Source organism: Cherax quadricarinatus, chromosome 54 (assembly GCF_038502225.1).
Source record: "Cherax quadricarinatus isolate ZL_2023a chromosome 54, ASM3850222v1, whole genome shotgun sequence".
Taxonomy (NCBI): domain Eukaryota; kingdom Metazoa; phylum Arthropoda; class Malacostraca; order Decapoda; family Parastacidae; genus Cherax; species Cherax quadricarinatus.
Window position 1 is genome coordinate 27,909,166 of NC_091345.1, and position 27,079 is coordinate 27,936,244.

Sequence of the window (27,079 nt, forward strand, 5' to 3'; positions counted from 1 at the left end):
TCACTGTCTACTGGTGTTGGGGTCACTGTCTACTGGTGTTGTACTTACTGTCTACTGGTGTTGGGGGTCAGTGTCTACTGGTGTTGCGGTCACTGTCTACTGGTGTTGGGGTCACTGTCTAATGGTGTTAGGTTACTGTCTACTGGTGTTGGGGTCACTGTGTACTGTAATTGGGGCCACTGTCTCCATGTGTTCGGGTCACTGTCTACTCTTGTTGGAATCACTGTCTACTGCTGTTGGGGTCACTGTCTACTGGTGTTAGGGTCACTGTTTACTGGTGTTGGACTCACTGTCAACTGGTGTTGGGGTCACTGTCTACTGGTGTTGGGGTCACTGTCTACCGGTGTTGTGGTCACTGTCTACTGGTGTTAAGGTCACTGTCTACTGGTGTTGAGGTGACTCTCTACTGGCGTTGGGGTCACTGTCCACTGGTGTTGAGGTCACTGTCTACTTGTGTTGGACTAAATGTCTACTGGTGTTGTTGTCACTGTCTACTGGAGGTTTGGTCACTGTCTACTGGTGTTGTGGTCACTGTCTATTGGTTTTGGGGTAACTCTCTACTGGTGTTCGAGTCACTGTGTACTGGTGTTGGGTCACTGTCTACTAGTGTTGGCGTCACTGTCGATTTTTGTTTGGGTCACTGTCTGCTAGTATTTGGGTCACTCTCTATTGGTGTTAGTGTCACTGTCTTCTGGTAATGTGGCCACTGTCCATTGGTGTTTGGGTCACTGTCTCCTGGTGTTGGGGTCACTGTCTACTGGTGTTGGGGTCACTGTCTACTGGCGTTGGGATCATTGTCTAATGGTGCTGGGATCACTGTCTACTGGAGTTTTGGTCACTCTCTACTGGTGTTGGGTTCACTCTCTACTGGTATTGGGGTCACTGTCTGCTGATGTTTGGGTAAGATAAGATAAGATAAGATTTCGTTCGGATTTTTAACCCCGGAGGGTTAGCCACCCAGGATAACCCAAGAAAGTCAGTGCGTCATCGAGGACTGTCTAACTTATTTCCATTGGGGTCCTTAATCTTGTCCCCCAGGATGCGACCCACACCAGTCGACTAACACCCAGGTACCTATTTGCTGCTAGGTGAACAGGACAACAGGTGTAAGGAAACGTGTCGAATGTTTCCACCCGCCGGGAATCGAACCCGGGCCCTCCGTGTGTGAAGCGGGAGCTTCAGCCACCAGGCCACCGGGCCACCAGGTCACTCTCTACTAGTGTTGAAGGTCACTGTCTACTGGTTTTGAGGTCACTGTCTACTGGTTTTTGGGTCACTGTCTACTGATGTTTGGGTCACTCTCTACTGGTGTTGGGGTCCCTGTCTTCTGACGTTTGGGTCACTGTCTACTGGTGTTGGGGGTCACTGTCTATTGGTGTTGGGGTTTACTGTCTACTGGTGTGGGGGTCACTCTCTACTGGTGTTGGGGTCACTGTCTACTGGTGTTGGACTTACTGTCTACTGGTGTTGGACTTACTGTCTACTGGTGTTAGGGTCACTGTCTACTGTTGTTAGGGTCAATGTCTACTGGTGTTGGGGTCAGTGTCTACTGAAGTTTGGTTCACTTTCTAAACGTTCTGGGATCAGACTCTATAGGAGTTTTGGTCATTGTCTACTGGTGTTGGACTCACTGACTACTGGTGTTAGGGTCACTGTCTACTGGTATTGGGGTCACTGTCTACTGGTATTAGGGTCAGTTTCTACTTGTGTTGTGGTCACTGTCTACTGGTTATGGGGTCAATGTCTACTGGTGTTGAAGTCACTGTCTTCTGGTGTTAGAGTCACTGTCTACTGGTGTTAGGGACGATGTCTAATGGTATTGGGGTCACTGTCTGTTTGTGTTGTGGGCGCTGTCTTCCGGTTTTGGAGTCAATGTCTGCTATTGTTAGGATCACTGTCTACTGGTGTTGGAGTCACTGTCTACTGGTGATGGGGTCACTGTCTATTGGTAATGGACTCACTCTCAACTGGTATTAGGGTCACTGTCTACTTGTGTTGTGGTCACTGTCTACTGTTTGTGGGGTCACTGTCTACTGGTGTTCGAGTCACTGTCTACTGGTGTTAGGGTCACTGTCTACTGGTATTGGGTTCACTGTCTACTAGTGTTGGGGTCACTGTCTATTGGTGTTGGGGTCACTGTCTACCGGTGTTGGAGTCACTGTCTACTATTGTTGGGATCACCGTCTACTGATGTTTGGGTCACTGTCTACTGATGTTTGGGTCACTGTCTACTGGTGTTGGGGGTTACTGTTTACTGGTATTAGGGTCGCTGTCTACTTGTGCTGTAGTCACTGTCTACTGGTGATGGGGTCACACTCTACTGGTGTTCGGGTCACTGTCTACTGATGTTTGTGTCACTGTCTAGTAGTGTTGGGGTCACTGTCTACTGGTGTTGGGGTCACTCTCTACTCGTGTTGGAGTCACTGTCTACTGGTGTTGGGGTGACTGTCTACTGGAGTTGGACTTACTGTCTACTGGTGTTGGGGGTCACTGTCTACTTGTGTTGGGGTCCCTGTCTACTGGTGTTGGGGTCACTCTCTACTGGTGTTAGGTCACTGTCTTCTGGTGTTGGGGTCACTGTGTACTGTAGTTGGGGTCACTGTCTCTTTGTGTTCGGGTCACTGTCTACTCTTGTTGGGGTCACTGTCTACTGCTGTTTGGGTCACTGTCTACTGGTGTTAGGGTCACTGTCTACTGGTGTTGGACTCACTGTCTACTGGTGTTGGGGTCACTGTCTACTGGTGTTGGGGTCACTGTCTACTGGTGTTAAGGTCACTGTCTACTGGTGTTGGGGTCACTCTATACTGGTGTTGGGGTCACTGTCCACTGGTGTTTAGGTCACTGTCTACTTGTGTTGGACTCAATATCTACTAGTGTTGTTGTCACTGTCTTCTGGAGGTTTGGTCACTGTCTACTGGTGTTTTGGTCACTGTCTACTGGTTTTGGTGTAACTGTCTACTGGTGTTCGAATCACTGTGTACTGGTGTTAGTTCACTGTCTACTGGTGTTGGCGTCACTGTCTATTGGTGTTTGGGCCACTGTCTACTAGTATTTGGGTCACTGTCTATTGGTGTTAGTGTCACTGTCTTCTGGTAATGTGTTCACTGTCTATTGGTGTTTGGGTCACTGTCTCCTGGTGTTGGGGTCACTGTCTACTGGCGTTGGGATCATTGTCTAATGGTGCTGGGATCACTGTCTACTGGAGTTTTGGTCACTCTCTACTGGTGTTGGGTTCACTCTCTACTGGTATTGGGGTCACTGTCTGCTGATGTTTGGGTCACTCTACTAGTGTTAAGGGTCACTGTCTACTGGTTTTGGGGTCACTGTCTACTGATTTTTGGGTCACTGTCTTCTGATGTTTGGGTCACTCTCTACTCGTGTTGGGGTCACTGTCTACTGATGTTTGGGTCACTCTCTTCTGGTGTTGGGGGTCACTGTCTACTGGTGTTGGTGTCACTGTCTACTGGTGTTTGGGGCCACTGTCTATTGGTGTTGGGGTTTACTGTCTACTGGTGTGGGGGTCACTCTCTACTGGTGCTGGGGTCACTGTCTACTTGTGTTGGACTCACTGTCTACTGGTGTTGGAGTTACTGTCTACTGCAGTTGGGGGTCACTGTCTACTGGTGTTGGGGTCACTGTCTACTTGTGTTGGACTTACTGTCTACTGGTGTTAGGGTCACTGTCTACTGTTGTTAGGGTCAATGTCTACTGGTGTTGGTGTCACTGTCTACTGGTGTTGGGGTCACTGTCTACTGGTGTTGGTGTCAGTGTCTACTGATGTTGGGTTCACTGTCTAAACGTGCTGGGATCAGACTATATTGGAATTTTGGTCATTGTCTACTGGTGTTGGACTCACTGTCTACTGGTGTTAGGGTCACTGTCTACTGGTATTGGGGTCACTGTCTACTGGTATTAGTGTCAGTGTCTACTTGTGTTGTGGTCACTGTCTACTGCTGATGGGGTCAATGTCTACTGGTGTTAGGGACGATGTCTACTGGTATTGGGGTCACTGTCTTCTAGTGTTGGGGTCACTGTCTATTGGTGTTGTGGGCGCTGTCTTCCGGTGTTGGAGTCACTGTCTACTATTGTTAGGATCACTGTCTACTGGTGTTGGGGTCACTGTCTACTGGTGTTGGAGTCACTGTCTACTGGTGTTGGGGTCACTGTCTATTGGTATTGGACTCAATGTCAGCTTGCATTAGGGTCACTGTCTACTTGTGTTGTGGTCACTGTCTACTGTTTTTGGGGTCACTGTCTACTGTTTGTGGAGTCACTGTCTACTGGTGTTCGAGTCACTGTCTACTGGTGTTGGAGTCACTGTCTACTGGTGTTAGGGTCACTGTCTACTGGTATTGGGGTCACTGTCTACTAGTGTTGGGGTCACTGTCTATTGGTGTTGGGGTCACTGTCTTCCGGTGTTGGAGTCACTGTCTACTATTGTTGGGATCACTGTCTACTGATGTTTGGGTCACTGTCTACTGATGTTTGGGTCACTGTCTACTGGTGTTGGGGGTTACTGTTTACTGGTATTAGGGTCACTGTCTACTTGTGCTGTAGTCACTGTCTACTGGTGATGGGGTCACTCTCTACTGGTGTTGGGGTCACTCTACTGATGTTTGTGTCACTGTCTACTGGTGTTGGGGATCACTGTCTACTGGTGTTGGGGTCACTCTCTACTTGTGTTGGGGTCACTGTCTACTGATGTTTGTGCCAGTCTCTACTTGTGTTTGGGGTCACTGAATACTGGTGTTTGAGTCTCTGTCTACTGGTGTTAGGTCACTGTCTACTGGTGTTGGGGTCACTGTCTACTGGTGTTGGAGTCAGTGTCTACTGGTGTTGGACTTACTGTCTACTGGTGTTGGGGGTCACTGTCTACTGGTGTTGGGCTCATTGTCTACTAGTGTTGGATTTACTGTCTACTGGTGTTGGGGTAACTGTCTACTGGTGTTGGGATCACTGTCTACTGGTGCTGGGGGTCACTCTACTTGTGTTGGGGTCACTGTCTACTGGTGTTGGTGTCACTGTCTACTGGTGTTGGTTTCACTGTATACTTGTGTTGGGGTCACTGTCTACTGGTGTTGGGGTCACTGTCTACTGGTGTTGGGGTCACTGTCTACTGGTGTTGGGGTCACTGTATACTGGTGTTGGGGTCACTGTATACTGTTGGGGTCACTGTCTACTCAGTGTGTGTAAAAATCATGTCCACGTGTGACCCCCCACCTCCAACCTTTCATCAACAACAGCTCGGTGTTGTAAACCAAGATTCAGAGCTCCGTGCCCAGAACACCAACATGGCTGCTTCTGAACTACGTATTGTGTCACTAATTATTTATATATCTTTGTTACAAGTGGGACTGAGAGGTTAACAATATTTTTATGACTTAAAACCTCTTTCAAACCTTCAGAAAAATAAAAACAACTTTGGATAGTAAGACTATCATGACTCGTCTCTTGAAAGACCATAGATTCAGCAAATATTTAAGAACGCGCAGTCCAGTGAACTGGTGCCTCTTGGGAACCTGGAAACGGTCACTAACAATCTGCTGATTTACTTGAAGGTTTTAATTAAAGTTTGATGATGCCGATGGGAAGGTTGGCAAGGAAGTTTGAAATGACTTACATCTGATATAACAGAAAGTGCGGCTTACGTACTCTAATACATATCTCAGAAAAGATTTAGATTTTTTCCTAGCATGGATTTCAAGATTTCCCTTTTCTCAGGTTCGTGTTCTACAACTGAGGAAACAAGTAGAAAGTAGATTAAATTTTGTGGAGTTATCATCAGTTGTTTTTATCATTTCTGTATTCTAATGTCTTTAATAAGGTTCTTTTCTCAGTAGAATATAGTAAATGTAAAGTGAGGTGTAGAGTTGGGTGGATGTATAACTTGCACGTCTGGCAGCAAGGATAAGGAAGCCACTTTCTTACAGGACTTGGAAGATAAACAATATTCCTTCTATGCCGGTAGCGTAGTTTGGCACTGTCTTCTTCACTTCCTGTTGAGCGAAATAGAAAGGTGATTATTTCAGTAGTTTGGATGTATAAACTACAAAAACTGTGTTATATTTTTATGTCCTGGAAGTAGTTTGGTAGCCAACAACTACCCAGGGAGGAAATACCATCGTGTGGTAGAAGGTTGGTAGACAACAACCACACAGGGAGGTACTACCATCCTGTGGTAGAAGGTTGGTAGACAACAACCACACAGGGAGGTACTACCATCCTGTGGTAGAAGGTTGGTAGACAACAACCACCCAGAGAGGAAATACCATCGTGTGGTAGAAGGTTGGTAGACAACAACCACCCAGAGAGGAAATACCATCGTGTGGTAGAAGGTTGGTAGACAACAACCACACAGGGAGGAAATACCATCGTGTGGTAGAAGGTTGGTAGCCAACAACTACCCAGGGAGGAAATACCATCGTGTGGTAGAAGGTTGGTAGACAACAACCACCCAGAGAGGAAATACCATCGTGTGGTAGAAGGTTGGTAGACAACAACTACCCAGGGAGGAAATACCATCGTGTGGTAGAAGGTTGGTAGCCAACAACTACCCAGGGAGGAAATACCATCGTGTGGTAGATGGTTGGTAGACAACAACCACCCAGAGAGGCACTACCATCCTGTGGTAGAAGGTTGGTAGACAACAACTACGCAGAAAGGTACTACCATCCTCTGGTAGATGGTTGGTAGACAGCAACCACCCAGGGAGGTACTGCCATCCTCTGGTAGAAGGTTGGTAGACAGCAACCACCCAGGGAGGTACTACCATCCTGTGCTAGAAGGTTGGTACACAACAACACAGAGAGGTACTACCATCCTGTGGTAGAAGGTTGGTAGACAACAACCACCCAGGGAGGTACTACCATCCTGTGCTAGAAGGTTGGTAGACAACAACCACCCAAAGAGGCACTACCATCCTGTGGTAATAGGCTGGTAGACAGCAACTACCAAGGAAGGAACTATCATCCTTTGGTAGAAGGTTGGTAGACAACAACCACCCAGGGAGGTACTACCATCCTTTGGTAGTATGGTGGTAGACAGCAACTACCCAGGGAAGTACTACCGTGCTGTGATAGTAGGTTGGTAAAAAACAACCACCAAGGGAGGTACTACCATCCAGTTTTAGTAGGTTGTGAGATAACAACTTCCCAGGGAGGTACTACCGTCCTCTGGTAGTAGGCTGGTAGACAGCAACTACCCATGGAGGCACTACCGTCTTGAGGTAGTAGGTTGGTAGACAGCAACTACCCAGGGAGGCACTACCGTCTTGTGGTAGTAGGTTGGTATACAGGAACCACTCTGGGAGGTACTACCGTTTTGTGAGCTAGTTGGTAGAGAACAACCACCCAGGGATGTACTACCATCCTGTGGTGGTAGGTTGGTAGAGAACAACCACCCAGGGAGGTACTACCATCCTGTGGTGGTAGGTTGGTAGAGAACAACCACCCAGGGATGTACTACCATCCTGTGGTGGAAGGTTGGTAGAGAACAACCACCCAGGGATGTACTACCATCCTGTGGTGGAAGGTTGGTAGAGAACAACCACCCAGGGATGTACTACCATCCTGTGGTGGTAGGTTGGTAGAGAACAACCACCCAGGGAGGTACTACCATCCTGTGGGGGTAGGTTGGTAGAGAACAACCACCCAGGGATGTACTACCATCCTGTGGTGGAAGGTTGGTAGAGAACAACCACCCAGGGATGTACTACCATCCTGTGGTGGTAGGTTGGTAGAGAACAACCACCCAGGGAGGTACTACCATCCTGTGGTGGTAGGTTGGTGGAGAACAACCACCCAGGGATGTACTACCATCCTGTGGGGGTAGGCTGTTAGAGAACAACCACCCAGGGATGTACTACCATCCTGTGGTGGTAGGTTGGTAGAGAACAACCACTCAGGGATGTACTGCCATCCTGTGGTGGTAAGTTGGTAGAAAACAACCACCCAGGGATGTACTACCATCCTGTGGTGGTAGGATGGTAGAGAACAACCACCCAGGGATGTACTACCAACCTGTGGTGGTAGGTTGGTAGAGAACAACCACCCAGGGATGTACTACCATCCTGTGGTGGTAGGTTGGTAGAGAACAACCACCCAGGGATGTACTACCAACCTGTGGTGGTAGGTTCGTAGAGAACAACCACCCAGGGATGTACTACCATCCTGTGGTGGTAGGTTGGTAGAGAACAACCACCCAGGGATGTACTACCATCCTGTGGTGGTAGGTTGGTAGAGAACAACCACCCAGGGATGTAATACCATCCTGTGGTATTAGGTTGGAAGAGAACAACCACCCAGGGATGTACTACCATCCTGTGGTGGAAGGTTGGAAGAGAACAACCACCCAGGGAGGTACTACCATCCTGTGGTGGAAAGTTGGCAGAGAACAACCACCCAGGGATGTACTACCGTCCTGTGGTGGTAGGTTGGTAGAGAGCAACCACCCAGGGATGTACTGCCATCCTGTGGTGGTACGTTGGTAGAGAACAACCACCCAGGGATGTACTACCATCCTGTGGTGGTAGGTTGGTAGAGAACAACCACCCAGGGATGTACTACCATCCTGTGGTGAAAGGTTGGTAGAGAACAACCACCCAGGGAGGTACTACCATCCTGTGGTGGAAGGTTGCTACAGAACAACCGCCCAGGGAGGTATTACCATCCTGTGGTGGAAGGTTGGTAGAGAACAACCACCCAGGGAGGTACTACCATCCTGTGGAGGAAGGTTGGTACAGAACAACCGCCCAGGGAGGTACTACCATCATGTGGTGGAAGGTTGGTAGAGAACAACCACCCAGGGAGGTACTACCATCCTGTGGTGGAAGGTTGGTACAGAACAACCACCCAGGGAGGTACTACCATCCTGTGGTGCAAGGTTGGTAGAGAACAACCAACCAGGGAGGTACTACCATCCTGTGGTGGAAGGTTGGTAGAGAACAACCACCCAGGGAGGTACTACCATCCTGTAGTGGAAGGTTGGTAGAGAACAACCACCCAGGGAGGTACTACCATCCTGTGGTGGAAGGTTGGTAGAGAACAACCACCCTGGGAGGTACTACCATCCTGTGGTGGAAGGTTGGTAGAGAACAACCACCCAGGGAGGTACTACCATCCTGTGGTGGAAGGTTGGTAGAGAACAACCACCCAGGGAGGTACTACCATCCTGTGGAGGAAGGTTGGTTCAGAACAACCACCCAGGGAGGTACTACCATCCTGTGGTGGAAGGTTGGTAGAGAACAACCACCCAGGGAGGTACGACCATCCTGTGGTGGAAGGTTGGTACAGAACAACCACCCAGGGATGTACTACCAACCTGAGGTGGAAGGTTGGTAGAGAACAACCACCCAGGGAGGTACTACCATCCTGTGGTGGAAAGTTGGTAGAGAACAACCACCCAGGGAGGTACTACCATCCTGTGGTGGAAGGATGGTAGAGAACAACCACCCAGGGATGTACTACCAACCTGTGGTGGTAGGTTGGTAGAGAACAACCACCCAGGGAGGTACTACCATCCTGTGGTGGAAGGTTGGTAGAGAACAACCACCCAGGGAGGTACTACCATCCTATGGTGGAAGGTTGGTAGAGAACAATCACCCATGGAGGTACTACCATCCTGTGGTGGAAGGTTGGTAGAGAACAACCACCCAGGGAGGTACTACCATCCTGTGGTGGAAGGTTGGAAGAGAACAACCACCCAGGGAGGTACTACCATCCTGTGGTGGAAGGTTGGTAGAGAACAACCACTCAGGGAGGTACTACCATCCTGTGGTGGAAGGTTGGTAGAGAACAACCACCCAGGGAGGTACTACCATCCTGTGGTGGTAGGTTGGTACAGAACAACCACCCAGGGAGGTACTACCATCTTGTGGTGGAAGGTTGGTACAGAACAACCACCCAGGGAGGTACTACCATCTTGTGGTGGAAGGTTGGTACAGAACAACCACCCAGGGAGGTACTACCATCCTGTGGTGGTAGGTTGGTACAGAACAACCACCCAGGGAGGTACTACCATCCTGTGGTGGTAGGTTGGTACAGAACAACCACCCAGGGAGGTACTACCATCCTGTGGTGGAAGGTTGGTACAGAACAACCACCCAGGGAGGTACTACCATCCTGTGGTGGTAGGTTGGTACAGAACAACCGCCCAGGGAGGTACTACCATCCTGTGGTGGAAGGTTGGTACAGAACAACCACCCAGGGAGGTACTACCATCTTGTGGTGGAAGGTTGGTACAGAACAACCACCCAGGGAGGTACTACCATCCTGTGGTGGAAATTTGGTACAGAACAACCACCCAGGGAGGTACTACCATCCTGTGGTGGAAGGTTGGTACAGAACAACCACCCAGGGAGGTACTACCATCCTGTGGTGGAAGGTTGGTACAGAACAACCACCCAGGGAGGTACTGCCGTCCTGTGGTGGAAGGTTGGTACAGAACAACCACCCAGGGAGGTACTACCATCCTGTAGTGGTAGGTTGGTACAGAACAACCACCCAGAGAGGTACTACCATCCTGTGGTGGAAGGTTGGTACAGAACAACCACCCAGGGAGGTACTACCATCCTGTGGTGGAAGGTTGGTACAGAACAACCACCCAGGGAGTTACTACCATCCTGTGGTGGTAGGTTGGTACAGAACAACCACCCAGGGAGGTACTACCATCCTGTGGTGGTAGGTTGGTACAGAACAACCACCCAGGGAGGTACTACCATCCTGTGGTGGTAGGTTGGTACAGAACAACCACCCAGGGAGGTACTACCATCCTGTGGTGGTAGGTTGGTAGAGAACAACCACCCAGGGAGGTACTACCATCCTGTGGTGGAAGGTTGGTACAGAACAACCACCCAGGGAGGTACTACCATCCTGTGGTGGAAGGTTGGTAGAGAACAACCACCCAGGGACGTACTACCATCCTGTGGTGGAAGGTTGGTACAGAACAACCACCCAGGGAGGTACTACCATCCTGTGGTGGTAGGTTGGTAGAGAACAACCACCCAGGGAGGTACTACCATCCTGTGGTGGAAGGTTGGTACAGAACAACCACCCAGGGAGGTACTACCGTCCTGTGGTGGAAGGTTGGTAGAGAACCACCCAGGGAGGTACTACCGTCCTGTGGTATAAGGTTGGTACAGAACAACCAACCAGGGAGGTACTACCATCCTGTGGTGGTAGGTTGGTAGAGAACAACCATCCAGGGAGGTACTACCGTCCTGTGGTGGAAGGTTGGTAGAGAACAACCACCCAGGGAGGTACTACCATCCTGTGGTGGAAGGTTGGTAGAGAACAACCACCCAGGGAGGTACTACCATCCTGTGTTGGAAGGTTGGTAGAGAACAACCACCCAGGGAGGTACTACCATCCTGTGGTGGAAGGTTGGTAGAGAACAACCACCCAGGGAGGTACTACCAGCCTGTGGTGGAAGGTTGGTAGAGAACAACCACCCAGGGATGTACTACCATCCTGTGGTTTAAGGTTGGTAGAGAACAACCACCCAGGTAGGTACTACAGTCCTGTGGTGGAAGGTTGGTACAGAACAACCACCCAGGGAGGTACTACCGTCCTGTGGTGGTAGGTTGGTACAGAACAACCACCCAGGGAGGTACTACCATCCTGTGGTAGTAGGTTGGTACAGAACAACCACCCAGGGAGGTACTACCGTCCTGTGGTGGAAGGTTGGTAGAGAACAACCACCCAGGGAGGTACTACCATCCTGTGGTGGAAGGTTGGTAGAGAACAACCACCCAGGGAGGTACTACCATCCTGTGGTGGAAGGTTGGTACAGAACTACCACCCAGGGAGGTACTACCATCCTGTGGTGGAAGGTTGGCAGACAACAACCACCCAGGGAGGTACTACTGTCCTGTGGTGGAAGGTTGGTACAGAACAACCACCCAGGGAGGTACTACCATCCTGTGGTGGAAGGTTGGTAGAGAACAACCACCCAGGGAGGTACTACCGTCCTGTGGTGGAAGGTTGGTAGAGAACAACCACCCAGGGAGGTACTACCATCCTGTGGTGGTAGGTTGGTACAGAACAACCACCCAGGGAGGTACTACCATCCTGTGGTGGTAGGTTGGTACAGAACAACCACCCAGGGAGGTACTACCATCCTGTGGTGGAAGGTTGGTATAGAACAACCACCCAGGGAGGTACTACCATCCTGAGGTGGTAGGTTGGTACAGAACAACCACCCAGGGAGGTATTACCGTCCTGTGGTGGAAGGTTGGTACAGAACAACCACCCAGGGAGGTACTACTATCCTGTGGTGGAAGGTTGGTACAGAACAACCACCCAGGGAGGTACTACCGTCCTGTGGTGGAAGGTTGGTAGAGAACAACCACCCAGGGAGGTACTACCGTCCTGTGGTGGAAGGTTGGTAGAGAACAACCACCCAGGGAGGTACTACCGTCCTGTGGTGGAAGGTTGGTACAGAACAACCACCCAGGGAGGTACTACCGTCCTGTGGTGGAAGGTTGGTACAGAACAACCACCCAGGGAGATACTACCATCCTGTGGTGGAAGGTTGGTACAGAACAACCACCCAGGGAGGTACTACCATCCTGTGGTGGAAGGTTGGTACAGAACAACCACCCAGGGAGGTACTACCATCCTGTGTTGGAAGGTTGGTACAGAACAACCACCCAGGGAGGTACTACCATCCTGTGGTGGAAGGTTGGTACAGAACAACCACCCAGGTTGGTACAGAACAACCACCCAGGGAGGTACTACCATCCTGTGGTGGTAGGTTGGTATGGAACAACCACCCAGGGAGGTACTACCATCCTGTGGTGGTAGGTTGGTACAGAACAACCACCCAGGGAGGTACTACCATCCTGTGGTGGTAGGTTGGTACAGAACAACCACCCAGGGAGGTACTACCATCCTGTGGTGGAAGGTTGGTACAGAACTACCACCCAGGGAGGTACTACCATCCTGTGTTGGAAGGTTGGTAGAGAACAACCACCCAGGGAGGTACTACCATCCTGTGGTGGAAGGTTGGTAGAGAACAACCACCCAGGGAGGTACTACCATCCTGTGGTGGAAGGTTGGTAGAGAACAACCACCCAGGGATGTACTACCATCCTGTGGTGGTAGGTTGGTAGAGAACAACCACCCAGGGAGGTACTACCATCCTGTGGTGGAAGGTTGGTAGAGAACAACCACCCAGGGAGGTACTACCATCCTGTGGTGGAAGGTTGGTAGAGAACAACCACCCAGGGAGGTACTACCATCCTGTGGTGGAAGGTTGGTAGAGAACAACCACCCATGGAGGTACTACCGTCCTGTGGTGGAAGGTTGGTAGATAACAACCACCCAGGGAGGTACTACCATCCTGTGGTGGTAGGTTGGTAGAGAACAACCACCCAGGGAGGTACTACCATCCTGTGGTGGAAGGTTGGTAGAGAACAACCACCCAGGGAGGTACTACCATCCTGTGGTGGAAGGTTGGTACAGAACAACCACCCAGGGAGGTACTACCATCCTGTGGTGGAAGGTTGGTAGAGAACAACCACCCAGGGAGGTACTACCATCCTGTGGTGGAAGGTTGGTACAGAACAACCACCCAGGGAGGTACTACCATCCTGTGGTGGAAGGTTGGTACAGAACAACCACCCAGGGAGGTACTACCATCCTGTGGTGGAAGGTTGGTAGAGAACAACCAACCAGGGAGGTACTACCATCCTGTGGTGGAAGGTTGGTAGAGAACAACCACCCAGGGAGGTACTACCATCCTGTGCTGGAAGGTTGGTAGAGAACAACCACCCAGGGAGGTACTACCATCCTGTGGTGGAAGGTTGGTACAGAACAACCACCCAGGTTGGTACAGAACAACCACCCAGGGAGGTACTACCATCCTGTGGTGGAAGGTTGGTAGAGAACAACCACCCAGGGAGGTACTACCATCCTGTGGTGGAAGGTTGGTAGAGAACAACCACCCAGGGAGGTACTACCATCCTGTGGTGGAAGGTTGGTACAGAACAACCACCCAGGGAGGTACTAGCATCCTGTGGTGGAAGGTTGGTACAGAACAACCACCCAGGGAGGTACTACCATCCTGTGGTGGAAGGTTGGTACAGAACAACCACCCAGGATGGTACAGAACAACCACCCAGGGAGGTACTACCATCCTGTGGTGGAAGGTTGGTAGAGAACAACCACCCAGGGAGGTACTACCATCCTGTGGTGGAAGGTTGGTACAGAACAACCACCCAGGGAGGTACTACCATCCTGTGGTGGTAGGTTGGTACAGAACAACCACCCAGGGAGGTACTACCATCCTGAGGTGGTAGGTTGGTACAGAACAACCACCCAGGGAGGTACTACCATCCTGTGGTGGTAGGTTGGTAGAGAACAACCACCCAGGGAGGTACTACCGTCCTGTGGTGGAAGGTTGGTACAGAACAACCACCCAGGGAGGTACTACCATCCTGTGGTGGAAGGTTGGTACAGAACAACCACCCAGGGAGGTACTACCATCCTGTGGTGGAAGGTTGGTACAGAACAACCACCCAGGTTGGTACAGAACAACCACCCAGGGAGGTACTACCATCCTGTGGTGGAAGGTTGGTAGAGAACAACCACCCAGGGAGGTACTACCATCCTGTGGTGGAAGGTTGGTACAAAACAACCACCCAGGTTGGTACAGAACAACCACCCAGGGAGGTACTACCATCCAGTGGTGGTAGGTTGGTATAGAACAACCACCCAGGGAGGTACTACCATCCTGTGGTGGAAGGTTGGTAGACAACAACCACCCAGGGAATTACTACCATCCTGTGGTGGAAGGTTGGTAGACAACAACCACCCAGGGAGGTACTACCATCCTGTGGTGGAAGGTTGGTACAGAACAACCACCCAGGGAGGTACTACCATCCTGTGGTGGTAGGTTGGTACAGAACAACCACCCAGGGAGGTACTACCATCTTGTGGTGGAAGGTTGGTACAGAACAACCACCCAGGGAGGTACTACCATCTTGTGGTGGAAGGTTGGTACAGAACAACCACCCAGGGAGGTACTACCATCCTGTGGTGGTAGGTTGGTACAGAACAACCACCCAGGGAGGTACTACCATCCTGTGGTGGTAGGTTGGTACAGAACAACCACCCAGGGAGGTACTACCATCCTGTGGTGGAAGGTTGGTACAGAACAACCACCCAGGGAGGTACTACCATCCTGTGGTGGTAGGTTGGTACAGAACAACCACCCAGGGAGGTACTACCATCCTGTGGTGGAAGGTTGGTACAGAACAACCACCCAGGGAGGTACTACCATCTTGTGGTGGAAGGTTGGTACAGAACAACCACCCAGGGAGGTACTACCATCCTGTGGTGGAAGGTTGGTACAGAACAACCACCCAGGGAGGTACTACCATCCTGTGGTGGAAGGTTGGTACAGAAAAACCACCCAGGGAGGTACTACCATCCTGTGGTGGAAGGTTGGTAGAGAACAACCACCCAGGGAGGTACTACCGTCCTGTGGTGGAAGGTTGGTACAGAACAACCACCCAGGGAGGTACTACCATCCTGTGGTGGTAGGTTGGTACAGAACAACCACCCAGGGAGGTACTACCATCCTGTGGTGGAAGGTTGGTAGAGAACAACCACCCAGGGAGGTACTACCATCCTGTGGTGGTAGGTTGGTACAGAACAACCACCCAGGGAGGTACTACCATCCTGTGGTGGTAGGTTGGTACAGAACAACCACCCAGGGAGGTACTACTGTCCTGTGGTGGTAGGTTGGTACAGAACAACCACCCAGGGAGGTACTACCATCCTGTGGTGGTAGGTTGGTACAGAACAACCACCCAGGGAGGTACTACCATCCTGTGGTGGTAGGTTGGTAGAGAACAACCACCCAGGGAGGTACTACCATCCTGTGGTGGAAGGTTGGTACAGAACAACCACCCAGGGAGGTACTACCATCCTGTGGTGGAAGGTTGGTAGAGAACAACCACCCAGGGAGGTACTACCATCCTGTGGTGGAAGGTTGGTACAGAACAACCACCCAGGGAGGTACTACTGTCCTGTGGTGGTAGGTTGGTAGAGAACAACCACCCAGGGAGGTACTACCATCCTGTGGTGGTAGGTTGGTAGAGAACAACCACCCAGGGAGGTACTACCATCCTGTGGTGGAAGGTTGGTACAGAACAACCACCCAGGGAGGTACTACCATCCTGTGGTGGTAGGTTGGTAGAGAACAACCACCCATGGAGGTACTACCATCCTGTGGTGGAAGGTTGGTAGAGAACAACCACCCAGGGAGGTACTACCGTCCTGTGGTGGTAGGTTGGTACAGAACAACCACCCAGGGAGGTACTACCATCCTGTGGTAGTAGGTTGGTACATAACAACCACCCAGGGAGGTACTACCGTCCTGTGGTGGAAGGTTGGTAGAGAACAACCACCCAGGGAGGTACTACCATCCTGTGGTGGAAGGTTGGTAGAGAACAACCACCCAGGGAGGTACTACCATCCTGTGGTGGTAGGTTGGAACAGAACAACCACCCAGGGAGGTACTACCATCCTATGGTGGAAGGTTGGTACAGAACTACCACCCAGGGAGGTACTACCATCCTGTGGTGGAAGGTTGGCAGACAACAACCACCCAGGGAGGTACTACTGTCCTGTGGTGGAAGATTGGTACAGAACAACCACCCAGGGAGGTACTACCATCCTGTGGTGGAAGGTTGGTAGAGAACAACCACCCAGGGAGGTACTACTGTCCTGTGGTGGTAGGTTGGTAGAGAACAACCACCCAGGGAGGTACTACCATCCTGTGGTGGAAGGTTGGTACAGAACAACCACCCAGGGAGGTACTACCATCCTGTGGTGGTAGGTTGGTAGAGAACAACCACCCAGGGAGGTACTACCATCCTGTGGTGGAAGGTTGGTAGAGAACAACCACCCAGGGAGGTACTACCATCCTGTGGTGGTAGGTTGGTAGAGAACAACCACCCAGGGAGGTACTACAGTCCTGTGGTGGAAGGTTGGTACAGAACAACCACCCAGGGAGGTACTACTATCCTGTGGTGGAAGGTTGGTAGAGAACAACCACCCAGGGAGGTACTACTGTCCTGTGGTGGAAGGTTGGTAGAGAACAACCACCCAGGGAGGTACTACCGTCCTGTGGTGGAAGGTTGGTAGAGAACAACCACCCAGGGAGGTACTACTGTCCTGTGGTGGTAGGTTGGTAAAAAACAACCACTCAGAGAGGCACTACCGTCCTGTGGTGGAAGGTTGGTAGAGAACAACCACCCAGGGAGGTACTACCATCCTGTGGTGGAAGGTTGGTACAGAACAACCACCCAGGGAGGTACTACCATCCTGTGGTGGAAGGTTGGGAGAACAACCACCCAGGGAGGTACTACCATCCTGTGGTAGGTTGGTACATAACAACCACCCAGGGAGGTACTACCATCCTGTGGTGGTGGTACAGTAGGTTGGTACAGAACAACCACCCAGGGAGGTACTACCATCCTGTGGTGGTAGGTTGGTAGAGAACAACCACCCAGGGAGGTACTACCATCCTGTGGGGGTAGGTTGGTACAGAACAACCACCCAGGGAGGTACTACTGTCCTGTGGTGGTAGGTTGGTACAGAACAACCACCCAGGGAGGTACTACCATCCTGTGGTGGAAGGTTGGTACAGAACAACCACCCAGGGAGGTACTACCATCCTGTGGTGGAAGGTTGGTAGAGAACAACCACCCAGGGAGGTACTACCATCCTGTGGTGGAAGGTTGGTAGAGAACAACCACCCAGGGAGGTACTACCATCCTGTGGTGGAAGGTTGGTAGAGAACAACCACCCAGGGATGTACTACCATCCTGTGGTGGTAGGTTGGTAGAGAACAACCACCCAGGGAGGTACTACCATCCTGTGGTGGAAGGTTGGTAGAGAACAACCACCCAGGGAGGTACTACCATCCTGTGGTGGAAGGTTGGTAGAGAACAACCACCCAGGGAGGTACTACCATCCTGTGGTGGAAGGTTGGTAGAGAACAACCACCCATGGAGGTACTACCGTCCTGTGGTGGAAGGTTGGTAGATAACAACCACCCAGGGAGGTACTACCATCCTGTGGTGGTAGGTTGGTACAGAACAACCACCCAGGGAGGTACTACCATCCTGTGGTGGAAGGTTGGTAGAGAACAACCACCCAGGGAGGTACTACCATCCTGTGGTGGAAGGTTGGTACAGAACAACCACCCAGGGAGGTACTACCATCCTGTGGTGGAAGGTTGGTAGAGAACAACCACCCAGGGAGGTACTACCATCCTGTGGTGGAAGGTTGGTACAGAACAACCACCCAGGGAGGTACTACCATCCTGTGGTGGAAGGTTGGTACAGAACAACCACCCAGGGAGGTACTACCATCCTGTGGTGGAAGGTTGGTAGAGAACAACCAACCAGGGAGGTACTACCATCCTGTGGTGGAAGGTTGGTAGAGAACAACCACCCAGGGAGGTACTACCATCCTGTGCTGGAAGGTTGGTAGAGAACAACCACCCAGGGAGGTACTACCATCCTGTGGTGGAAGGTTGGTACAGAACAACCACCCAGGTTGGTACAGAACAACCACCCAGGGAGGTACTACCATCCTGTGGTGGAAGGTTGGTAGAGAACAACCACCCAGGGAGGTACTACCATCCTGTGGTGGAAGGTTGGTAGAGAACAACCACCCAGGGAGGTACTACCATCCTGTGGTGGAAGGTTGGTACAGAACAACCACCCAGGGAGGTACTAGCATCCTGTGGTGGAAGGTTGGTACAGAACAACCACCCAGGGAGGTACTACCATCCTGTGGTGGAAGGTTGGTACAGAACAACCACCCAGGATGGTACAGAACAACCACCCAGGGAGGTACTACCATCCTGTGGTGGAAGGTTGGTAGAGAACAACCACCCAGGGAGGTACTACCATCCTGTGGTGGAAGGTTGGTACAGAACAACCACCCAGGGAGGTACTACCATCCTGTGGTGGTAGGTTGGTACAGAACAACCACCCAGGGAGGTACTACCATCCTGTGGTGGTAGGTTGGTACAGAACAACCACCCAGGGAGGTACTACCATCCTGTGGTGGTAGGTTGGTAGAGAACAACCACCCAGGGAGGTACTACCGTCCTGTGGTGGAAGGTTGGTACAGAACAACCACCCAGGGAGGTACTACCATCCTGTGGTGGAAGGTTGGTACAGAACAACCACCCAGGGAGGTACTACCATCCTGTGGTGGAAGGTTGTACAGAACAACCACCCAGGTTGGTACAGAACAACCACCCAGGGAGGTACTACCATCCTGTGGTGGAAGGTTGGTAGAGAACAACCACCCAGGGAGGTACTACCATCCTGTGGTGGAAGGTTGGTACAAAACAACCACCCAGGTTGGTACAGAACAACCACCCAGGGAGGTACTACCATCCTGTGGTGGTAGGTTGGTATAGAACAACCACCCAGGGAGGTACTACCATCCTGTGGTGGAAGGTTGGTAGACAACAACCACCCAGGGAATTACTACCATCCTGTGGTGGAAGGTTGGTAGACAACAACCACCCAGGGAGGTACTACCATCCTGTGGTGGAAGGTTGGTACAGAACAACCACCCAGGGAGGTACTACCATCCTGTGGTGGAAGGTTGGTACAGAACAACCACCCAGGGAGGTACTACAATCCTGTGGTGGAAGGTTGGTAGAGAACAACCACCCAGGGAGGTACTACCATCCTGTGGTGGAAGGTTGGTACAGAACAACCACCCAGGGAGGTACTACCATCCTGTGGTGGAAGGTTGGTAGAGAACAACCACCCAGGGAGGTACTACCATCCTGTGGTGGAAGGTTGGTAGAGAACAACCACCCAGGGAGGTACTACCATCCTGTGGTGGTAGGTTGGTACAGAACAACCACCCAGGGAGGTACTACCATCCTGTGGTGTAAGGTTGGTACAGAACAACCACCCAGGGAGGTACTACTGTCCTGTGGTGGTAGGTTGGTAGAGAACAACCACCCAGGGAGGTACTACCATCCTGTGGTGGAAGGTTGGTACAGAACAACCACCCAGGGAGGTACTACCATCCTGTGGTGGTAGGTTGGTAGAGAACAACCACCCAGGGAGGTACTACCATCCTGTGGTGGAAGGTTGGTACAGAACAACCACCCATTGAGGTACTACCATCCTGTGGTGGAAGGTTGGTACAGAACAACCACCCAGGGAGGTACTACCATCCTGTGGTGGAAGGTTGGTACAGAACAACCACCCAGGGAGGTACTACTGTCCTGTGGTGGTAGGTTGGTAGAGAACAACCACCCAGGGAGGTACTACCATCCTGTGGTGGTAGGTTGGTAGAGAACAACCACCCAGGGAGGTACTACCATCCTGTGGTGGAAGGTTGGTACAGAACAACCACCCAGGGAGGTACTACCATCCTGTGGTGGTAGGTTGGTAGAGAACAACCACCCATGGAGGTACTACCATCCTGTGGTGGAAGGTTGGTAGAGAACAACCACCCAGGGAGGTTCTACTGTCCTGTGGTGGAAGGTTGGTAGAGAACAACCACCCAGGGAGGTACTACTGTCCTGTGGTGGAAGGTTGGTAGAGAACAACCACCCAGGGAGGTACTACCATCCTGTGGTGGAAGGTTGGTACAGAACAACCACCCAGGGAGGTACTTCCATCCTGTGGTGGTAGGTTGGTAGAGAACAACCACCCAGGGAGGTACTACCATCCTGTGGTGGAAGGTTGGTACAGAACAACCACCCGGGGAGGTACTACCATCCTGTGGTGGTAGGTTGGTAGAGAACAACCACCCAGGGAGGTACTACCATCCTGTGGTGGAAGGTTGGTAGAGAACAACCACCCAGGGAGGTACTACTGTCCTGTGGTGGAAGGTTGGTAGACAACAACCTCCCAGGGAGGTACTACTGTCCTGTGGTGGAAGGTTGGTAGAGAACAACCACCCAGGGAGGTACTACCATCCTGTGGTGGAAGGTTGGTACAGAACAACCACCCAGGGAGCTACTACCATCCTGTGGTGGAAGGTTGGTAGAGAACAACCACCCAGGGAGGTACTACCATCCTGTGGTGGAAGGTTGGTAGAGAACAACCACCCAGGGATGTACTACCATCCTGTGGTGGTAGGTTGGTAGAGAACAACCACCCAGGGAGGTACTACCATCCTGTGGTGGAAGGTTGGTAGAGAACAACCACCCAGGGAGGTACTACCATCCTGTGGTGGAAGGTTGGTAGAGAACAACCACCCAGGGAGGTACTACTGTCCTGTGGTGGTAGGTTGGTAGACAACAACCACCCAGGGAGGTACTACCATCCTGTGGTGGTAGGTTGGTACAGAACAACCACCCAGGGAGGTACTACCATCCTGTGGTGGTAGGTTGGTAGAGAACAACCACCCATGGAGGTACTTCCATCCTGTGGTGGTAGGTTGGTAGAGAACAACCACCCAGGGAGGTACTACCATCCTGTGGTGGAAGGTTGGTAGACATCAACCACCCAGGGAAGTACTATCGTCCTGTGGTAGTAGGTTGGTAGACAGCAACCACCCAGGGAGGTACTACCATCCTGTGGTGGAAGGTTGGTACAGAACAACCACCCAGGGAGGTACTACCATCCTGTGGTGGAAGGTTGGTACAGAACAACCACCCAGGGAGGTACTACCATCCTGTGGTGGAAGGTTGGTAGAGAACAACCACCCAGGGAGGTACTACCATCCTGTGGTGGAAGGTTGGTAGAGAACAACCACCCAGGGAGGTACTACCATCCTGTGGTGGAAGGTTGGTAGAGAACAACCACCCAGGGAGGTACTACCATCCTGTGGTGGTAGGTTGGTACAGAACAACCACCCAGGGAGGTACTACCATCCTGTGGTGGAAGGTTGGTAGAGAACAACCACCCAGGGAGGTACTACCATCCTGTGGTGGAAGGTTGGTAGAGAACAACCACCCAGGGAGGTACTACCATCCTGTGGTGGAAGGTTGGTACAGAACAACCACCCAGGGAGGTACTACCATCCTGTGGTGGAAGGTTGGTAGAGAACAACCACCCAGGGAGGTACTACCATCCTGTGGTGGAAGGTTGGTACAGAACAACCACCCAGGATGGTACAGAACAACCACCCAGGGAGGTACTACCATCCTGTGGTGGAAGGTTGGTAGAGAACAACCACCCAGGGAGGTACTACCATCCTGTGGTGGAAGGTTGGTACAGAACAACCACCCAGGGAGGTACTACCATCCTGTGGTGGTAGGTTGGTACAGAACAACCACCCAGGGAGGTACTACCATCCTGTGGTGGTAGGTTGGTACAGAACAACCACCCAGGGAGGTACTACCATCCTGTGGTGGTAGGTTGGTAGAGAACAACCACCCAGGGAGGTACTACCGTCCTGTGGTGGAAGGTTGGTACAGAACAACCACCCAGGGAGGTACTACCATCCTGTGGTGGAAGGTTGGTACAGAACAACCACCCAGGGAGGTACTACCATCCTGTGGTGGAAGGTTGGTACAGAACAACCACCCAGGGAGGTACTACCATCCTGTGGTGGAAGGTTGGTAGAGAACAACCACCCAGGGAGGTACTACCATCCTGTGGTGGAAGGTTGGTACAAAACAACCACCCAGGTTGGTACAGAACAACCACCCAGGGAGGTACTACCATCCTGTGGTGGTAGGTTGGTATAGAACAACCACCCAGGGAGGTACTACCATCCTGTGGTGGAAGGTTGGTAGACAACAACCACCCAGGGAATTACTACCATCCTGTGGTGGAAGGTTGGTAGACAACAACCACCCAGGGAGGTACTACCATCCTGTGGTGGAAGGTTGGTACAGAACAACCACCCAGGTAGGTACTACCATCCTGTGGTGGAAGGTTGGTACAGAACAACCACCCAGGGAGGTACTACAATCCTGTGGTGGTAGGTTGGTAGAGAACAACCACCCAGGGAGGTACTACCATCCTGTGGTGGTAGGTTGGTAGAGAACAACCACCCAGGGAGGTACTACCATCCTGTGGTGGAAGGTTGGTACAGAACAACCACCCAGGGAGGTACTACCATCCTGTGGTGGAAGGTTGGTAGAGAACAACCACCCAGGGAGGTACTACCATCCTGTGGTGGTAGGTTGGTACAGAACAACCACCCAGGGAGGTACTACCATCCTGTGGTGGAAGGTTGGTACAGAACAACCACCCAGGGAGGTACTACTGTCCTGTGGTGGTAGGTTGGTAGAGAACAACCACCCAGGGAGGTACTACCATCCTGTGGTGGAAGGTTGGTACAGAACAACCACCCAGGGAGGTACTACCATCCTGTGGTGGTAGGTTGGTAGAGAACAACCACCCAGGGAGGTACTACCATCCTGTGGTGGAAGGTTGGTACAGAACAACCACCCAGGGAGGTACTACCATCCTGTGGTGGTAGGTTGGTAGAGAACAACCACCCAGGGAGGTACTACCATCCTGTGGTGGAAGGTTGGTAGAGAACAACCACCCAGGGAGGTACTACTGTCCTGTGGTGGTAGGTTGGTAGACAACAACCACCCAGGGAGGTACTACTCTCCTGTGGTGGTAGGTTGGTAGAGAACAACCACCCAGGGAGGTACTACCATCCTGTGGTGGAAGGTTGGTACAGAACAACCACCCAGGGAGGTACTACCATCCTGTGGTGGTAGGTTGGTAGAGAACAACCACCCAGGGAGGTACTACCATCCTGTGGTGGAAGGTTGGTAGAGAACAACCACCCAGGGAGGTACTACTGTCCTGTGGTGGAAGGTTGGTAGAGAACAACCACCCAGGGAGGTTCTAATGTCCTGTGGTGGAAGGTTGGTAGAGAACAACCACCCAGGGAGGTACTACCATCCTGTGGTGGAAGGTTGGTAGAGAACAACCACCCAGGGAGGTACTACTGTCCTGTGGTGGTAGGTTGGTAGAGAACAACCACCCAGGGAGGTACTACCATCCTGTGGTAGTATGTTGCTAGACAACAACCACCCAGGGAGGTACTACTCCTGTGGTAGTAGGTTGGTAGAGAACAACCACCCAGGGAGGTACTACTGTCCTGTGGTAGTAGGTTGGTAGACAACAACCACCCAGGGAGGTACTACTGTCCTGTGGTAGTAGGTTGGTAGACAACAACCACCCAGGGAGGTACTACTGTCCTGTGGTAGTAGGTTGGTAGACAACAACCACCCAGGGAGGTACTACCATCCTGTGGTAGTAGGTTGGTAGAGAACAACCACCCAGGGAGGTACTACTGTCCTGTGGTAGTAGGTTGGTAGACAACAACCACCCAGGGAGGTACTACTGTCCTGTGGTAGTAGGTTGGTAGACAACAACCACCCAGGGAGGTACTACTGTCCTGTGGTAGTAGGTTGGTAGAGAACAACCACCCAGGGAGGTACTACTGTCCTGTGGTGGTAGGTTGGTAGAGAACAACCACCCAGGGAGGTACTACTGTCCTGTGGTGGAAGGTTGGTAGAGAACAACCTCCCAGGGAGGTACTACCATCCTGTGGTGGAAGGTTGGCAGAGAACAACCACCCAGGGAGGTACTACCATCCTGTGGTAGTAGGTTGGTAGACAACAACCACCCAGGGAGGTACTACTGTCCTGTGGTAGTAGGTTGGTAGACAACAACCACCCAGGGAGGTACTACTGTCCTGTGGTAGTAGGTTGGTAGACAACAACCACCCAGGGAGGTACTACTGTCCTGTGGTAGTAGGTTTTTAGACAACAACCACCCAGGGAGGTACTACCGTCCTGTGGTAGTAGGTTGGTAGACAACAACCACCCAGGGAGGTACTACTGTCCTGTGGTAGTAGGTTGGTAGACAACAACCACCCAGGGAGGTACTACTGTCCTGTGGTAGTAGGTTGGTAGACAACAACCACCCAGGGAGGTACTACCATCCTGTGGTAGTAGGTTGGTAGACAACAACCACCCAGGGAGGTACTACTGTCCTGTGGTAGTAGGTTGGTAGAGAACAACCACCCAGGGAGGTACTACCGTCCTGTGGTAGTAGGTTGGTAGAGAACAACCACCCAGGGAGGTACTACCATCCTGTGGTAGTAGGTTGGTAGACAACAACCACCCAGGGAGGTACTACCGTCCTGTGGTGGTAGGTTGGTAGAGAACAACCACCCAGGGAGGTACTACCATCCTGTGGTGGAAGGTTGGTAGAGAACAACCACCCAGGGAGGTACTACTGTCCTGTGGTGGAAGGTTGGTAGAACAACCACCCAGGGAGGTACTACCATCCTGTGGTAGTAGGTTGGTACAGAACAACCACCCAGGGAGGTACTACCATCCTGTGGTGGAAGGATTGTAGAGAACAACCACCCAGGGAGGTACTACCATCCTGTGGTGGAAGGTTGGTAGACAACAACCACCCAGGGAGGTACTACTGTCATGTGGTAGTAGGTTGGTAGACAACAATAGAACAACCACCCAGGGAGGTACTACCATCCTGTGGTGGAAGGTTGGTAGAGAACAACCACCCAGGGAGGTACTACAGTCCTGTGGTGGTAGGTTGGTAGAACAACCACCCAGGGAGGTACTACCATCCTGTGGTGGTAGGTTGGTAGAGAACAACCACCCAGGGAGGTACTACCATCCTGTGGTGGAAGGTTGGTAGAGAACAACCACCCAGGGAGGTACTACCATCCTGTGGTGGAAGGTTGGTACAGAACAACCACCCAGGGAGGTACTACCATCCTGTGGTGGAAGGTTGGTACAGAACAACCACCCAGGGAGGTACTACCGTCCTGTGGTAGTAGGTTGGTAGACAACAACCACCCAGGGAGGTACTACCATCCTGTGGTAGTAGGTTGGTAGAGAACAACCACCCAGGGAGGTACTACCATCCTGTGGTAGTAGGTTGGTAGACAACAACCACCCAGGGAGGTACTACTGTCCTGTGGTAGTAGGTTGGTAGACAACAACCACCCAGGGAGGTACTACTGTCCTGTGGTAGTAGGTTGGTAGAGAACAACCACCCAGGGAGGTACTACTGTCCTGTGGTAGTAGGTTGGTAGACAACCACCCAGGGAGGTACTACCATCCTGTGGTAGTAGGTTGGTAGACAACAACCACCCAGGGAGGTACTACTGTCCTGTGGTAGTAGGTTGGTAGACAACAACCACCCAGGGAGGTACTACTGTCCTGTGGTAGTAGGTTGGTAGACAACAACCACCCAGGGAGGTACTACTGTCCTGTGGTAGTAGGTTGGTAGAGAACAACCACCCAGGGAGGTACTACCGTCCTGTGGTAGTAGGTTGGTAGACAACCACCCAGGGAGGTACTACCGTCCTGTGGTAGTAGGTTGGTAGACAACAACCACCCAGGGAGGTACTACCATTCTGTGGTGTAGTAGGTTGGTAGACAACAACCACCCAGGGAGGTACTACCATCCTGTGGTGGTAGGTTGGTAGAGAACAACCACCCAGGGAGGTACTACCATCCTGTGGTAGTAGGTTGGTAGAGAACAACCACCCAGGGAGGTACTACCCTCCTGTGGTTGTAGGTTGGTAGACACCAACCACCCAGGGAGGTACTACCATCCTGTGGTGGAAGGTTGGTAGAGAACAACCACCCAGGGAGGTACTACCATCCTGTGGTGGAAGGTTGGTAGAGAACAACCACCCAGGGAGGTACTACCGGCCTGTCGTGGTAGGGTGGTAGACAGCAACCACCCAGGGAGGTACTACCATCCTGTGGTGGAAGGTTGGTAGAGAACAACCACCCAGGGAGGTACTACCATCCTGTGGTGGTAGGTTGGTAGAGAACAACCACCCAGGGAGGTACTACCATCCTGTGGTGGAAGGTTGGTAGAGAACAACCACCCAGGGAGGTACTACCGTCCTGGGGTGGAAGGTTGGTAGACAACAACCACCCAGGGAGGTACTACTGTCCTGTGGTGGAAGGTTGGTAGACAACAACCACCCAGGGAGGTACTACCATCCTGTGGTGGAAGGTTGGTAGAGAACAACCACCCAGGGAGGTACTACCATCCTGTGGTGGTAGGTTGGTAGACAACAACCACCCAGGGAGGTACTACTGTCCTGTGGTAGTA

At 51.9% G+C, this 27,079-nt stretch overlaps 1 protein-coding gene across 1 annotated transcript in view; it reads right to left on the reverse strand.

The window, feature by feature from the left end:
• Nucleotides 1-256: 256 nt before the first annotated feature.
• Nucleotides 257-27,079, reverse strand: part of LOC128698416 (methyltransferase-like protein 27) — a 251,857-nt gene continuing 225,034 nt past the window's right edge. Inside the window, exon 7 of the mRNA XM_070096760.1 lies at nt 257-5,996. Coding sequence (XP_069952861.1) covers nt 5,925-5,996 — 72 coding nt within the window. The 3' untranslated portion in view covers nt 257-5,924. The remainder of the gene's footprint in view (nt 5,997-27,079) is intronic.